Source organism: Lynx canadensis, chromosome A1 (assembly GCF_007474595.2).
Source record: "Lynx canadensis isolate LIC74 chromosome A1, mLynCan4.pri.v2, whole genome shotgun sequence".
Classification (NCBI taxonomy): Eukaryota; Metazoa; Chordata; class Mammalia; order Carnivora; family Felidae; genus Lynx; species Lynx canadensis.
The window spans coordinates 130,014,233-130,032,337 of record NC_044303.2 but is presented as its reverse complement, the minus strand read 5'-3'; the positions used below and the strand labels follow the sequence as shown (position 1 = coordinate 130,032,337).

General features: G+C 40.0%; 1 protein-coding gene across 2 annotated transcripts in view; it reads right to left on the bottom strand.

Annotated features, from left to right (window-relative positions):
- Positions 1–17,750, bottom strand: part of KIF2A (kinesin family member 2A) — a 63,078-nt gene extending 45,328 nt beyond the window's left edge. The window contains exon 1 of one of the 2 annotated variants that reach the window (XM_030321779.1): positions 17,443–17,750. In XM_030321779.1, the coding sequence (XP_030177639.1) occupies positions 17,443–17,506 (64 nt within the window). In that variant the 5' untranslated portion in view covers positions 17,507–17,750. The remainder of the gene's footprint in view (positions 1–17,442) is intronic. The other variant, XM_030321787.2, reaches the window with a different exon arrangement.
- Between the last annotated feature and the right edge of the window lie 355 nt (positions 17,751–18,105).

Here is an 18,105-nt window from a genome sequence, read left to right as displayed (position 1 = left end):
AAGTCTTAGGTTCCTATCTTAGGAAACCAAGTATATGGGTGTTTCCATTAACGAAGGTAAGGAATAGAGGAAACACAGAAATATGGTGACAAAAGGCAATGGATTCCATTTTTAATGAGTTTAATTTGAAATACTGGCAGGAAATCCACGTGATAATATATAGATGTAAGACCTGAAACTGAAAAGATATGGTCTCAAAACACATTTTTAAAAAATTTTATCTTAAAAATTTTAGTTGTTATGAAAAATTACAAACACATACAACACATTTATAAACACCAAATGCCCTTCATTCAGTTTCATTAATGTAGAACACATGGTCAATCCTACTGCCATTCCTCCCACCACCATAAATGGATTATTTCGAAGCAAATCTGAGATATCAATCATCCATATTTACTGCAGCATTTAGAGATAACAATTTTATAGGTTTTTCATACTCTCCTTTTTTAAAAGAAATCCATTCTAATGTATTTATTTTTCTTCTCTTCCCAGATGTTTTAGTATAGCTGGAAGGGTTTTAAATAAAATGAATCCCATGCACAGATCTGTTTTAAAGTAATTAAGGAGAAAGGATCATGAAAGAAACCAAAACAAATCATCTTTACCATAGTTCAAGTTTAAACTCCAAGTCCCGAATATGTCTTTATGCCTGGTTTTAAGTTGTGCTTACTATGATTTCTCTAAATCCAAGATACACAATATACTTACATGCACACCTACATACAAAATAGTCAACTTCCAGCAACCTTCAATTCTGGTAACAAAGACAGCCAACTTCAAGACTAGGATTTCCTTACTTATCCTCTATCAATATCCTCTCTCACACCGCAGTGTTGTTTTTCACAAATGCTAAATTAATTTGTTCTCTATTTTGAAAGGTCAAGAATGAGTGTTAAGAGCAGAAAAGAATATATGCAAATATTTTAGGTGATATAGATCATGGAAAGAACTATAAAAGGACATAAAAGCAGATCACACCTTAGATTAGGCAAATAATTTCTTAGAACAACAAAAGCACAAGCAACAAAAGATGAATAAACCGGACTTCATCAAAATTAACAACTCCTGGGGCCGTTTCATTTTGTTGATGGTTTCCTTTGCTGTACAGAAGCTTTTTAATGTAGTCTCACTTATTTTTGCATTTATTGCCTAAAAAGGTTATTATGACATGTAAGTTCTAGCTCAATTAAAAAAAAGAAAAGTAGATCACAGTAACTAGGGAAAACGCAGAGAAATAGAAGAAGACCAATGATAAAATACTGGGAAACACCAATATTTAAAAGGGAGACAAAGAACAAAAACATAGAAAAGAGATTAAAAAGAATAGATCAAGAAGTAAGAAGAAAACTCAGATAACGTAGTACAATCAAGTCCAGGAAAACAATTTTAAAAAGGAGGAGTTGGGGGCGCCTGGGTGGCTCAGTCAGTTGAGCTTCTGATTTTGGCTCAGGTCATGATCTCACGCTCTGGGAGCCTGCTTCACATTCTGTGTCTCCCTCTCTCTCTGACCCTCCCCCGTTCATGCTCTGTCTCTCTCTGTCTCAAAAATAAATAAACATTAAAATATGAAAAATGTTCACCTTTACTAGTAACAATGCAAATTTACATAAAACTCCTCCCTGTTGCCTATGAAGTTTTTTTAAAAAAACTTTACTGAGATATAATTTATATAATATACGATGTATCTATTTAAAGTATACAATTTAATGGTTTTTAGCATTTTAATATTTTAATCACTTCAAAAAGACACCTCCTATACTGTCGCCATCACTTCCCCATTCTTCCAACAACCCCCTCCCCATAATAAGCAACCACTAATCTACTTTCTGTCTCTATAGATTTCCCATTCTAGACATTTCATATAAATGAAATCATATAATGTGGTCCTTTGGACTGGCAACTTTCACTAAGCATGAAGGTTTTTTTTCTTTTTTTTTTTTAATGTTTATTTATTTTCAGAGAGAGAGCGCAAGCAGGTGAGGGGCAGAGAGAGGAAGAGAGAGAGAATCCCAAGCAAGCTCCCTATGTCAGGGCAGAGCCTGATGAGGGACTCGATCTCACACATCGTGAGACTATGACTTGAGCCAAGATCAAAAGTTGAACGCTTAACCAACTGAGCCACCCAGGCATCCCAAGCATAATGTTTTCAACATCTTGTCTATGTTGGAATATACCATTATATGAACAAACCACAATTTGTTTTTCATCATTTGATGGCCACTGGGGTTTTCACCTTTTGGCTATTATGAATAATGTTATAAACATTAATGTACATGTTGTCATATAGACAGATATTTCCCGTTCTCTTGGGTACATTCCTAGACTATAGCATTTTTTGTTTTATTTTTTAAAGACTTTTTGTGTGTGTGTGTGTGAGAGAGAGAGAGCACACAAGTGCTTGGAGAGGGGAGGGGAGGAGGAGGGAGAAGAAGAGAATCTTAAACAGGCTCCACCAGTGCAGAGTCAAACCGAATACAGGGCTTGATCTCACGACCATGAGATCATGACCTGAGCCCAAATCAAGAATCATACGCTTAACCAACTGAGCCACCCAGGCACCCAAGACTTATTCTTTTTTTTTAGAGCAGCCTGAGGTACACAGCAAAATTAAGCAGAAGATAGGATTTTCAAAATACTCTGTGCCCTCACATATGCATAACCTAACTCATCATCAACATCCCCTGCCAGGGTAGCACATTTGGTATAACTGGTATCTGCAATGACACAACACCCAAAGCCCATTATGATTCACTTTTGGTGTACAATCTATAGGTTTGAACAAGTGTATACTGACATGTATCCACCATTATAGTACCATACTCAGTATTTTCACTGCCCTAAACATCCTAACTTCTGACTACTCATTCGTCCCCCCACTCATAACCCATAAAACCCTGAAAAGGTTTTTAAAAACCTAAATTATCGAGGATGTAAGCTCATGGCTAATCTAATTCATTGCTGGTGTTAAGTTCATTAAGTTCATAACTCACTCAGTCAATACTCAATGAATGCCTGCTATGTGCCACGTACTATACCTGACACTAAATTTCTAATAGAGAATCACAAAGACCTGTATACTTACAAAGGGTGACAAATTTTATTACGAAAAAATAAAGTGTACTGAGAAAGAATAAGAAGAGAGATCAAATTTTGATTATGAGAGTTACAAAAGACCCCTTTGAAAAATGCAGAAATAATGTTTAAGATGAAAACGAAAAGCCACAATTAAGCAGAGTGGGGGACAAAACATCTGAGGTGAAGGGAACACTTTGTCCAAAAGCTCTGAGGTAAGAAAAGTCACTAAATGAAAGCCAGTGAGGCTCAACAATGGGAGCAAGGAGGTAAGTGGATAAGGTGACACATGAAAGGTAAGAGCCTGATCACATAAAGCCTTGAAAGGTCATGTTAAGGATCACCTGATCCATGTTCTCCAAAATCCTGACCTACTGATAATCTTTCCTTGCTCTTTATTTTCAGCCTCTTCTCATCCCTCTAGCTTCTTCCTTTCAACAAATATGCTGATGTGATTTCTCTCCATTAATAAAAGAACAAATTATTAAGTGGCATAGCCGTGCATCTTCCACTTCCCCTATATGAATGAAAGCTCCATGTGGAGCCATATTTTTGATCTTCCTCCCCACCCCATTGTTTTATACTCAAAAACTAGTACATTGCCTAAAATACTCAAAACCTATTGGTTGAATGAACAAATAAACAATACACATACTTTCACCCAACCACCCTTCCAGGCAAAAGCTGATGTTTTGGACAGTAAAAGAACAGAGACGTAAGTGGCTTTAAGAGGTTCAGTTTCTTGATCTGGCCTCAAATAATGAGGCAATCTACTTAAGTGAGTTAACCAACTACAAATGAACAGAAATACAGGCAAGTAATTTCATTAACACATTTATTTCACTGTGTTCAGAGTCTGAAAAAAAAATTCCCATTTATTTAGTAGGACTGCTCAAGTTTATTAGGTTAAAAACCATAATGTTTATTTTTCAAAAACTTTTAATTAAAAACATCACCTTCTTCTCATTATCAGACATAACACGACATCTTGTTTTTCTATACTAGCTATCATAACACTAGAACTTAAATGTTTTTCATTATATGTCTGGACCTCATAAACACTTTATAAATTAAGTATATTATCTTTTCTGAGCCATTTAACATCAAAAGAAAACATTCTACACACACAGTCCTAATTCTATAATCCAAGCTAGCAAATCTCCAAAAGGTATGTTGTACAGTGTGTGGACAAGGGTATGAAGCAAGGGGCACTTGTGCAGTTAAGAAGGTAAATTCACATTTTCTCTCTAGAAGTAAATTGTCAAGATCTTTCAAAATTAAAAATATTATTTTTAAAAATTTTCCAACACAGCAATTCTATTTCTAGAACCTTATCCTACAGATAAAGGCATCAATATGCAAAAAATGTCAAAAGTTCAAAATTATTCAATACAGTTTATTGCCTGTGTAAGAACTACAGATTGGGCACAATTTGAATTGTGTTATATTTAACCAATAATAAATTGGTTATTATTAACCAACTACACACACACACACACACACACACACACACACACACACACACTACATATAGGCACAAATTCACAAATATTTGCTTGAAAATGCAAAACAAATCCATGTACACATATACAAGAACCTGGAAATACCAGTTATCTCCTGGGAGAAGACTTAGGTGGCTAGGAGGCAGCGATATAATAGACTTTCCAGTATATATCCTTTGCAGCTTAATTATTAACCACAGGACTATATTATTATTCAAAACAGGTAATTAAATAAAAAAAAAGTTGAAAGTGTACATTAAAAGCAATGACACATACCTCTTGACACTGAAGATGAACACAAATCAATTTTTTTCCAGAATGTCAAAATTAAATAGAGCAGTGAGAGAAGAGCAGAGCTAGAAGTTCATTTAATCATTGGTTCAAAAAATAGATAATTTACTAAGCATGAACAAGCATTGTCCCAGGCACCAAGGATACAATGCAACTTGAGTCTGACCAAAGACAAGTAAACAAATATAATCCCATGAGTGTTTTTATGAGTAAACAGAAGGGTCTGGGAGACCACAAAGCAGGGGACCTATCCTAGTCTATGAATCAAGGAAGAACGGAACGTTTAACAGAGACAAAAAAGAGCAACAGCAGTGGATTCAGTAGGCAGAAGTGTAGTATTCTAATAAGAGTTCAGTGTGTCTGGAATGCCTCAAGTAAGTTGCAAAAAATCAGACTGGAGAGGGAGGTGATTGTTCAGGGTCTAGAGTAAACTATACTAAAGTTGGGCTTTAGCCAAAGGGCAACAGACACACAGCGTGTGACAGAAAGTTTTAAGCAACAGAAAGTTTTAATCGGGGGCCAAATTTGTAGGTTTGAAAGGTTACTCTGAAACAGTAATCAACCAAAGGTGGAGATAACTATTAGAAATTTGTTGCGATGGCTCAGGCAAGATATAATGCAAGCCTCACAAAGTTATAGTGGAAGGATGGAAAAAGTATATGGATTGAAGAGGTATCTGAGCTGTTACATATTAAGAGAACCTGATGATAGGACATGACATTGGGAAACACCAAGGAGTCTAGGAAGACATCTAGGATTTTGAGTTGGGCAGTGGGTGATGGGTTCAATTTTGGACATGATGAATTTGGACATGTATGTATGAGACAGCCATGTGGAGATATTTATTAATCCATTAGATACACAAAGAATCTGTAGCCAGCCAGGGCTGAGGAGAAGCATTTAGTCCACCCAGAGTGAGATTACTGTGTGAGAAGTACAAGGCTAGGATCAAGCCCTGAAGAACATCAACATTTAGAAAACGAAGAAGGGCGTCTGCACGCTTCAGTCTGACTCTTGGTTTTGGCTCAGGTCATGACCTTATGGTCTGTGAGAAGGAGCCTCACATTGGGCTCCAAGGTGAGCGTGGAGCCTGCTTGAGATTGTCTCTCTCTCCATCTGCCCCTCTCCCCTGCTTGCACTTGCTCTAAAATAAACTTTCTAAAAAGTTAATTAAAAAAAAGAAAATGAATGGGGCGCCTGGATGGCTCAGTCGGTTAAACAGCCGACTTCGGCTCAGGTCATGATCTCACAGTCCGTGAGTTCAAGCCCCGCGTCGGGCTCTGTGCTGACAGCTCAGAGCCTGGAGCCTGCTTCAGATTCTGTGTCTCCCTCTCTCTCTGACCCTCCCTTGTTCATGCTCTGTCTCTCCCTGTCTCAAAAATAAATAAACATTAAAAAAAAAAAAAAAAAAAAAAAAAAAAGAAAATGAAGAGAGAAAGAAGCACCTACAAAGATTGAGAAGTAAGAGTATGAGGGGTAGGAAGGAAACAAAAAAATGTATTTACTTTTAACTTAGTTAAGGAATGGCTCTTAATGAAACCCAAAAGAGTATGTAAGGTTAAAAGCAATGAATTGTTCTTAATAAAAGTGTACCCTCCTCAAAAAAAGATATACCCCAAAAATCAAACCAAGAAAATACTCATATTTAGGGTCATGTTGTAACCAACTCTCAATATCAGCTTTGGGTGGCAGGGAGTGGAAAATGTAAAAATTCAACCCATACACATTACCCCAAAAACAATTTCAAACAACAATTTTATAAAAAATAAAGATCACTGAACCTAGACAAGCCCCCAAATCCATCAATTATGCCAACGGACTCCTAGCAAGTTGCTATAATCTGTTGTATTTTCCTGACAATATAGCTGCTCATCTAATAAGAAACATTCTTTCAAATGAAGTACATGCTCTTGTCTAAAATTCTGAAAGTCATGAGAACAAGGACGGCTGAAACTCACGCAATGGCAAAGAGTCTGGCAAAAGCCAAAATTTCGTTTTCAAAAAAAAAAATCATAAAACCACCGAGCACCTGCACTGAGTGCAACAGCGATTTAACGGTTGGCTATAACTGACACAGTAGTCTTTACTAGGGAGAAGTCCTATTTCTATTCCCTCAAAGGCATCAGATGAAGGAACACAAAAGGTCATGCAGCAGATGCTAGATGGATTAATAAAAAACACCTGAAGGCAATCTACACCACAGAAAAATGAAAGCATTTTTAAATTAATGACTTCCAATGCCTGGAACATCCATAGTACACAAAGAACTCTTACAGAATTAGTGTAGAGGACTTTAGAGGCAGACGACCTATACTCTAATCTCCTATTTGCTACTTACTTTATGTATGACCTTATTCCTTTTTTTATGTTTATTTATTTTGGGAGAGAGTGAGAGAGTAAGAGAGCGAGAGAGCGAGAGAGAGAGAGAGAGAGAGAGAGACTGCAAGCATACGCGCTAGCATGTGCGCATGCACGAGCGAGGGAGGGGCAGAGAGAAGGAGAGACAGAATCCCAAGCAGGCTCCACACCATCAGCGCAGAGCCTGATGTGGGACTCAAACTCACTAAGTGCAAGATCATGACCTGAGCTGAGATTGAGTCAGACACTTAACCAACTGAGCCACCCGGGCATCCCTATGTATGACCCTAGACAAGTTAATTTCCTTAATGTAAAAATATCAGCACGTTTTGACCAACAGCAGTATTTTATCAGAGTTGTCTGTGATTAAATTCTTAAAACTTAACCTCACTAACTAGGGCCTCTAATTTGCTCTCCATTCCTAAAACTCATGTATAGGTAAGTCACTATATCCGTTTCTCTTTAATCCATAGTAAACTAAAATAATAACCCTTCCCCCCTCAAAAGTTTAATGCTGTTTGCACTCCAACTCACTTTCCATGAGATGAGACATTAGACCTCATGTATTTATCCTACAAGAGGAATTCCCTATTTTATAAATAGAACAGTGTTTAAATTATTTAAGTTCAACCCTGGCTCCCCTCAAGAATGAAGCTCTAGCTCTAGACACACTGCTTGGACATTTGTCACAGCATATGAACTTAAACTCACAATGTCCATGGGTCAAGCATATCTGAATTCTCCCACTGCACTACAGCTCATTTTTTTTTTTAATTTTTTTTTCCACGTTTATTTATTTTTGGGACAGAGAGAGACAGAGCATGAACGGGGGAGGGGCAGAGAGAGAGGGAGACACAGAATCGGAAACAGGCTCCAGGCTCTGAGCCATCAGCCCAGAGCCCGACGCGGGGCTCGAACTCACGGACGGTGAGATCGTGACCTGGCTGAAGTCGGACGCTTAACCGACTGCGCCACCCAGGCGCCCCATAGCTCATTTTAAAAATTGTGTTAGCAAACCATCAATCTCTCACATTGGCCAACAGATGAAGTGTAACAAAAATAAAAAGCAAAAGTTAACCTTAAATGCAACCTTAAAGGGTTGACCCTCATTCTTAACCTTTTTTAGAGCAGTTTTAGGATGATAGCAAAATTGAGCAGAAAGGTACAGATTCTCCATGTACCCCTGTTCCCACATACCCACACCCTCCCAAATCATCAACAGCCCACACTGGGTACACTTGTTACAATGGATGAACCTACACTGACACATCAATAATACTCAAAGTTCGTAATTTTATATTAGGGTTTGTTCTTGGTGTCATGTGTTCTGTGGGTTTTGACCAATGTATAACATGTATCTACCATTATAGTACCACAGAGAATGATTCCACTGCCCTAAAAATCCAATAGGCCCTATTTATCCCTCAGTTATTTCTCTTTAAGTCCTAAACTGCAATAGCAGTTAAGAGATTTTTTTTTTCATGTTTATTTTATTTGAGGGAGGGAGGGAGGGACGGACAGAGTGAATGAGAGGGGGAGGGACAAAGAGAGAGGGAACAGAGGATCCGAAGCAGGCTCCATGCTGACAGCAGAGAGCCCCATGTGGGGCTTGAAATCACAAACCCTGAGATCATGACCTGATTCTAAGTGAGACACTCAACTGACTGAGCCACCCAAGCACCCCGCAGTTAAGAGATTCTAAATGCTGAAATGACATTCAGAATATCGAGGATGAAAAGTAAGGCAAAAGCCAGAGCGGAAAAAAATAGGGCAAAAATAAGAGCAAAGGAAAAGAAAAGGAGAGCAGCTGCCTTTCGAGAATCAAAACCCTTCATCCATTAAAGAGCTGAAGCCAGATCCTTTAAGTGTTGTTTTTCCTTCCCATTCCCTTCCAGGAATTCTAAGAGGGTTTTGACTAATATACTATAACTGAGTCTTCTTAAGTAGGCAAAGCAGTTAGTTATAGCTTAAGTAAATTCCTGCTCTACATATAAACATTTATTGGAAGTGACTCATACCTTAGACTCATTTTAAAGATACTAGCTGCAAAAACTATAAACAGCCTGATTTGGATGCTCTCTTTGATATTAAATTGTACACAGGCTCTACAGTCCTCTACAAAATATTCATGAATAGGATTAGCTTGATTAAACAGAACTGAAGAGATTTTATAATCTACACTCAGACTTTCCAAATGTTAAGTCCATTCCTTTCAACACATATGTTCTTTACTCAGCACAAGTGATATACCACCATATAACATCAATTCTTTTTGCAGGCTGCTAGATTTCATCTGTTCCTTAATCATTGCTCACCCTCCTAGAATGATGCAATCTTATCCTCGCTAGCTCTCATTTTCAGTATTACTCTACCTCTAATCTATCACTAATCACAAGCTAACTCCTATTACGGCTCTTAGGAGATTAAGTCCTACCGTAGTTTCCAAGTGTCCTAGAAATTAATTCCAAGAAGCATTACCTTACCTTTGTTTCCAAGTCTTTAATAAAGTGCCCCAGATTACTTGTCCTTCCTTATTTTCCTCATCTATCACCCTCCCTTCTGCCTGTTTTAAATGCCTTTACCTCACAGCCCTCCACTTCCAGCTCAGGAACTTCTCACATGCTGCACATTACATGCCTGGAATGCCTCCTTCTCCCCATGGCAATCTACTGGTCATCTTCTTCCCACCATTTAAACTTCACTCTCCATGAAATTTTGTCAGCTCATCATTAGGATATGCTACTTTTGCTAAAATAACAGATCACAACCCTGGGTGCACACTGAAATCACCTGTATGTGTGAAGTTAAGTTTCATCAACGTATGAGGTGTTTTAAAATAAAATACTGATTCTCAGGCTCCATATCAAACCAATTAAAACAGAATCTCTATGCAAAGGGCCAGGATAATGGTGTTGATGGTTGGGGGTTTGTTTTTTATGTTTGGCTGTTTTTAATTTCAATGTCCCAAGGTGAATTCTGTGAGTAGCCAAGGTTGTGACACCACTATGCAGAGTTTACCCAGTTTAGAAACAGCTCCCACAACCACATTTATCCAATGGGTTAAATATATGTAAATCTATCACATCCCACCCCACTAAAATACCCTTACCACATTGTCCTGACCAATGTATATAGTATAAATATATGAAATTGCCCTTCATAAGCCTTAAACATTTCCCAGTAATTTATACACTCTGGGCATAGAGTTCCTCTTCAATAAAATGGGTAAAATACTATCTGCCTTGCAGGGCTGTCATAAAAATCAAGCAAGATACTGGATATTAACACATTTAGGAAAGCAACTGACTTTATAAAGGGTGCAAATGTTAAAACCCTTCAGATATCAAAAGTGACACCTGGATTCAATTTTTAAGAAACAAACAGAATTCACATGGCAGTATGGAAGATACAAGGTATCTGGATGACACTGATAGCCGCTGAATGAGAGTTATAATCAAAAAGGAGTCTTTGTACAGTGTAGACACTCAGCTTATCCTGTCGTTCCTTTAAAAATTTTTATGTAAGTGAAATCTGGTTAAAATTAATAGCAAAACCAATAAAAAATCTGGAGAAGTAAGTCTCTGAAATTAAGTAAAATACACAGCTCAGGGAGGTATCTGATTCTCATAGTCCCCTGGCCACACTGTGTAGGGAGGTTACTTCAAAATTACATATAAGCACTAGCAGCTGCTCCATCAGTTTTCATGCCCTTGTTCCCTAATCTCTGTGTTTATAAGCACCCCAACCCAGAATTCCAAACTCAGTGGCTCCTCCACCAGAAATTTAAAACTGAATAAATCTTATTCCTTTAGATATCAAAACAAAAGTAAAAAGTCATAAAGTTAAAACTCAGATGGGTATTAGAGAACAGAAAATAGGCCAGTAATGACAAATAATGCCAATTTCAATAAAGTGACAGGAGCTACCAAGACTGGTGGAACTTTATTAAGAATTCTGAGGATCAATATGAACTTACCAGGAAAGCACACCATAAGGGATAATGGATATTAGTCTTGCACAGAGGAGGTGAAAGGGATAACATATATGACATCTATTTTCCACCAGACTCATAACTCAGAGTCCAAATAAAGAGCCTAAACCTAAAAAGGGAAGTGGTAATAATGTACACACAGAACAGCATACTTCTATCAGTCCTAATCACACCATACATCAATCATTTATTTACTGTTTTTGAAGGCAGGAACTGTGTATTTTTTGTATCTCCAACACCTATCAGAATACCTGATACATAATGAGCTATTAATAAAAATGTATTTGATAAATCAGTAGGAAAAGAGAAAACTATGAGACACACTGTTTTGTGATATGACATAATCACTCACAGTCTATATACTGAAACATTCTCACACTCTAGTAAATGCCCACCTGAACTACAAGCTTGGTTGTAGCGGATAATGAGAAAAACAAGTAGCACCAAACTGAGAGAGCCCAAGGACTAGATTTATAAGCACAACTTTAAAAAGGGACACCTCCCACTCATTTTACTCCCAGTTACAAAAAGTTAACCTAAGGTTAACCAACAATGAAATGATATTGTATTTTGAGGAGGTTTTGTTTTTGTTTTGTTTTTTTTTAATGTGTATTTTTGAGAGAGACACACAGAGACTGAGAGCGAAGCGGGGAGGGACAGAGCGGGAGACACAAAATCTGAAGCAGGCTCCAGGCTCAGAGCTGTCAGCACAGAACTAGACGCAGGCCTCAAACCCACAAACCATGAGATCATGACCTGAGCCAAAGTTGGACGTTTAACTGACTGACCAGGCACCCCTGAAGGAGGTTTTTAAAGACAAATCCCAATGACCATGAACTTGAATTTATTTAACTCTCCATATAAGTACATGGCACAGTAGCCACTGCATGTAATCAAGAGCTTGATTGTTTAACATGGTGAGGTTCTAACTTCTATTTTCACTTAGGCACTATAATACCATTTTTATTACTTTAATCAAAAGAGGTAGTATGTGATAGGAGGGTAACCTATAACCTATATTTACTCCACAGCTAGACCAGAAGAGTGAAAATTAATTGTACTCAAGGCTTAAGAATTGTACCTATTCTTAAACTCAGAAGAATGATCTCAAAACAAATAAACTCCTTAAAAGATTATTTTAGGTTACAGGGCAGAGGTGTTAAAAGCAAAATAGATGGCTGAATCCAAGAATTAAGCTTTGCAAAAGATTAACGTAATATAGGGGTGTCTGGGTGGCTCAGTCGATTGGGCATCTGACTTCGACTCAGGTCATGATCTCACAGTTTGTGGGTTTGAGCCCCGCATCAGGCGCTGTGCTGACAGCTGGGAGTCTGGGGCCTGCTTTGTGGAGTCTGTGTCTCCCTCTCTCTCTGTTCCTCCCCAACTTGTCCTCTGTCTCTCTCTCTCAAAAATAAGTAAGCATTAAAAAATATTAAAAAAACAAAGTAACTTAATATTAATGACAAGTACACTTGTGCCTAGGAAGAATGGGTCTGGATGATCTCTCAAGTAACCCCACGCTGGATTTTCCACTCATGCCTCCTTCCCTATTGAAACAAGACAAACGCTTAACTGACTCTTTGCTATTTTCTAGACTTTAAAAAAATTATAACATATAAAACAAGTTGACACATAAGTTTTCCCCGGGGTCCCAAAATTTTTGTCGTAAGAATCAAGTGACTAAGCAATGAACCTGGGATTCTGTAGTAATTCTGGAAGCAACAAGTGACTAACTACTGAAAGGGATTTTAAAGCCTTAGAGTGATGAATTTTCATCCTTACAGTCAATAAAATATCAGAATTCAATCTGATCTCACCAATTCGGAAAGTTTAATTCAATGTAAGTTTTCTGAGCCTCTCTGGTAATAGTAGAAAAAAATTTACTTACTACAGGGGCTTTTAACATCTCAAAAAAAAAAAAAAAAAAAAAAAAAACCAAAGTACAAAGTATACAACTTCCTACCATTATCCAAAAACATCTGTCCCACTAAAAAGAAAAGCAGCAGTGAAAGAACCGAGGGTTTGGTTCAGGCTATGTCCCTAATTAATTAACATGTGATCTTGGCCAAAAAAAAAAAAAACAAAAAAAACCACAAAAAACACCCAACCTTAGATTCTATGCTTAGATAAATCTACCAGCTTCCACACTGCTTATTACATCATAGGGTTTCTAGTGAAGATCCAATTAGATAACCTGTTTGGAAAACTATGAAGGCCTAACAGACACATATATGGAACCATTATCATGTTAATTACCATGTAAAAGGAAACTATTAATCCGCAAATTCCCCCATTCCACCCACTCCACAGAGCCACAAAATTGTACCTAAAGAACAACCATATTGCTGTGTTGTTCATCTTTATTACCTACCTTCACACAGTCCATTCTCCAAAAGTCTATATAATGACATGTAAAGATGAACTAGCAGAAGAATAAATGTGGCAAAGTAAATAACAAGAATTAGGCCATTTAAAATCTTTCCTAAATAAAGAGTGCCTGCCCTAAACTCCATGATTCCCAACAAATCCTCTGAAATCTTTAATTTCATGATTTCAGATGCTTAATTAAAGCATTCTTTTCCTTAACATTTAATTAAGACACAGGAATATTTTTCATCTTTGTGACTTTCTATTTACTATACCATCATCACTTTTTACCAGATCATTCCAACTGGGCTTAACACTGCTCCCTAGTGCTTTTCCTATGACTGAGAAGCAATTTCCTACATATCCTTATTGGGCTGCAGAAAGCTGTGTATGGTTCCTAAATAACTGAATTCTCCCTTAACTGTCACAGTTCTCAGTTCTTGACAGATAGTCTGGTTTCTATGCTATGCAAGACAGGTTCCTGGCTGCCACTATAAGTTGTATGAATATAGCTAGACAAGTCACTTGTGGTGACTTGGGACTCTGCTTCCATATTTATAAAAGTGATAACTACATTAACTTTAAGGATCTTTCAGGTTGATCTTTCTCTTCAGATCAAATACATCAATGCTGTGACTAAGGGACCCCCCAGAGAACAATCCCTTCATAGTTGCAGCTTCCAAATATTCAAAACATTTCTCGTTTCTGCCCTAGTCCTCAAAGGATAATCACAGCTACTGTCAAAGAGATAAGAGATATTTTAACAGCATAATTAAAACCTACAGTTTTAGAGTCGCTGGATTCTAGAAAGGAATCAAATCAGAGGATAACTGAAAGCCACATACAAAAAAAATAGATTACACATGAATGTCCTATTTCCAAAAATTAGTCTAATTTCTTACCAGGTTATCTCCTGTGGTGGGGATCATTTTTAACTTAAAATACCAGAAATGTCAAATTAGCTTTAGTACATCACTCAATTGCAGTCAATTCCGGGGATGTTGAATTAAGAGGCCTGAACAGAGTTGGGGGAGGGGAGCAGAATAGGGATGTGGTAGCAAAGGAAGAGCCTCGATGGAAGGGTTTCACTTCCAGGTAAGATTTCACCCAAATAGTTAACTTATATAATGTTTGAAAACCAGAAATCCAGTAACGAATGATCCACTCAAAAACTATATGCAAGAACCTTTGCTAGGCACGTAGAGGAGATCCATAAATAAATTCAGGGAATTGAAGAGACTATTAGTAAGTATTCTAATCCAGTAACACCTGACTTTGCTTGACATGGATGTGAGTAGCCTGCCATCCCTCAACTGGATTCTCTACAGCACCTGGTCTCCAGTGTAGTCTGAAACATAGTATTAAAAGAAATATATCCAAACATTAATACTTAGGAAATATGCTGCCTCATAAGTGATACAGAATGACTTAGGAATTCAGAGGCTGACTATCCAGGGACTAACTCCCCATCTGGCTTTAGCAATCAGTGAAGACTTACTGGGATTAGTTTTGAGCAGGGTCTTGAAAGATAAGAATGAATCTGTTTTAGTTTACCTGTTGGCCCTCAGAATATATGTTTTATTTATATATGAGCATCACTTATTGGAGAAGCATGCTCTGAAATAAGGGCAAGGATCACCATCAGGAAGCATGCAGAACATCAAGTTACCAGTTAACTGCAGTCTGCAACAGCCCTTCTTCACTCATGTGATTTCCATGGTCTCAGGCATTACATTAGTGCTCATCCAACTACAAAGTTTATTTTTGTTATAATAACCACTAGTGTTTTATAGAGATGTGCTATAGAAGTGGGAGGAAACAAAACAGCTTCTTTAAAGTGAAAAAGGAAAACATACAGGGAGTCTCCCAGATATGCCTTCTGTGAAATACCACCATCCAATGCAAATGGCTATTCCCTTCCAGTTGTCTAATTTTACCTTCCTCCAATTCCATCTTGCATCTGATGAGCATAAATGACTATAGGTTGGGATAATACACATTGCGATGATTTCCGTTATGACCTCATGGGGAAACTGCTTTGAAATGTGACTTTAGATTATTAACACTTACATAAACACAAAGCTCTTATACATGTCTGGGTTTCAGGTAAATGCAAAAGGTAAATGTTAAAAGATTAGTAAAAGTCTCTATCCTCGAACCCTACAAGAACCAAAATTGTTTCCAGTCAAACTTTTAAACAAAAAAATTTTTACAAATAAAAATACAAAGCTTTGGAATGCCATATGACCCTTTTTAAATATATATTTTGTAGTAACACCTACAATCACAAAGGCTTAGAATGTAAAGAACTTTACACATTTTATTGCACCCTCCAATTTTAAATAATATGCAAATCCTACTTTTGTTGTAATACAGTGCACCCTCATTCATTCTAAAAAAGAAACGACAGTAACAGCACTGTTAAAGGACAGTTATTTGAAAAGAAAATACAACGAAAGCCCAACCCAAATAAAGGACACATCGCCTTCCCACTAGTGTTACTGGTAACTTCTAAAGCTCTAAGCGGTGTAATTTACCTTTTCACATACAGGGTAATGATGCTTCTGGTTGTTAAGGCAAATTATCTCAAGTACGAGGGAAAAAAACCCATTAGCTATATAGGGCCTACCAATATATCACACAAAGTAACAGCAAAGTCAGTCTAGCTTCACATAACTTGGTCAAACTTGCTAGAAACCAAGAGGGGGTGAATGTGAGAGCAACCTTACTACTGGCTAGACTAGAGAATAATAAGCCATAAATAAAGGCTTATGAGCAAAAGGGAAATAGAGTCAGGAACACCACACATCTCCATTACACATCTCTAGCTCCTTTCAATATTCGCACTGAAAGAAAATTCTACTTCTCTCTCCATGCGTGTTTTTCTCCTTTACAATATAAATTATTTCCAAGCCTGGCTGGCACCTCACTCCACACCCCAAGCCAATGACATAAAACATTTTTTCCAATTAGAACCTAAAGAGAGATACATAAGCCCAAGGATTTTTTTTTTTCTTTTGAATTAGGCATGTATGTTCACCTCATCTAACACTTTCCTCTTGGCTACCTCTCTAGAGAGTGTGAAAATATCAACATCCGGTGGCCCACCCCCACCCTCTCAGTAATGCATCGCAGAGCTTAGGCTCATCCCTCTCCTTCCCTTTCAGTCTCATCACCTCTGAGAAGCTCATCGAACACCACTTCCCACTGCTCCCCCCCCCCCCACATATTCATGGCCGAGCACGACGTTCTCGGCATCCTTCTTCCAAGGAAAGGACTAGCAAAAAAATGAAAGGCATGCTCGAGAAGCGAAAGCCGAAGAAGCCTGGCCAGCTTCGGGGCTGGCCTTTCCCCACCCGCCTCGGACCGGTAGTCGGTTCTCTGAATCCTGAAACCAATGGTCTCCACGCTCTCCCCACCCCCAACCCCCTCAGAGATACTGCCGGAAAATGAAAAGGGCCGGGTGAAACGCGAGGCTGGGTCCTCCCTACAGAAGCCCGTTGGCCCCGGCCCCCCGGGCTGGAGTCCCCGGGGAGGATGGAGATCGCGCGAAGAGCGCCGCCCCCCCCCCCCGCCAGTCCCGGGACCCTCCGCCTCACCCGCTCGAACCCCACAGATGGGCCCGCGACACCCAGGCCCTTTGCCGGCAACCCCTCCCGGCCCCCCGCACTGCAGCGGCACCCGGGGCGGACCCCACGCCGGCCTCACTCGCACACACGCCACACACAAAAGCGCCGCGGCCGCCGCCTTCCCGCCCCCACAGCCCAGCGGAGCAATCAATGAGGCGGCCGACCCCGCGTCCCCTCCGTGAACGCTCGAATGCGGGGCCCGACCGGCAGGGGCGGCGGCGAGGCTCACCATCGCTCCGCTTGATCTCCACGTAAATCCCGATCTGTATCTTGCCGAAGTTGGCCGTTGCCATCACCTCATCTGGAGCAGCGGCGGCGGGCCGAGGGAGGGGGACGGGAGGGCGGAAAAGGCGGGGAGGGGGCGGGGTAGGTGTGGGAGGGGGAGCGGTTGCCCGCGGCCGCGCCGGCCCGGGCGACAGCGTGAACGCGAGACGGGGCCGCGAGGAGCAGCGGCGGGGAAGCAGGCGGAGGCCCCGGGCCTGCAGGCCGGCGGGAGGACGCGCACGCCGGGGCGTCGGGGTGAAGCGAGGGCCGGGGCCGTCAGGCGGCGCGGGGGAGAGTGGGAGGGCCCGCGCCGCCCGCCCAGGAGCCGACGCTGGGGAGGCGGGGCGCCGCGCGCCTGCGCAGAGCACGCCTCCCGCGTCTCTTCCTCCTTGGCCAGCCTTTCCCTGCTGCCTCCAGGCGCCCCCAGCGCAGCTTTGCGGCCGGGTGGGAGGGCGTCGGCCTTGGCTTGGCCGGCCCTGGAAGCGGAGCGCGCGCGGCGCGGTCTGCGAAGAGCAAGGATCGAGTTTGATTTCGGCGCGCGGCCTGGAAGAGGCGGGAACCCGTGTGCTAGTGCCTTCCTGTCTCTCTGGCTTCCATGACTTGGCCCCGTGGCCGGAATGAATTAAGG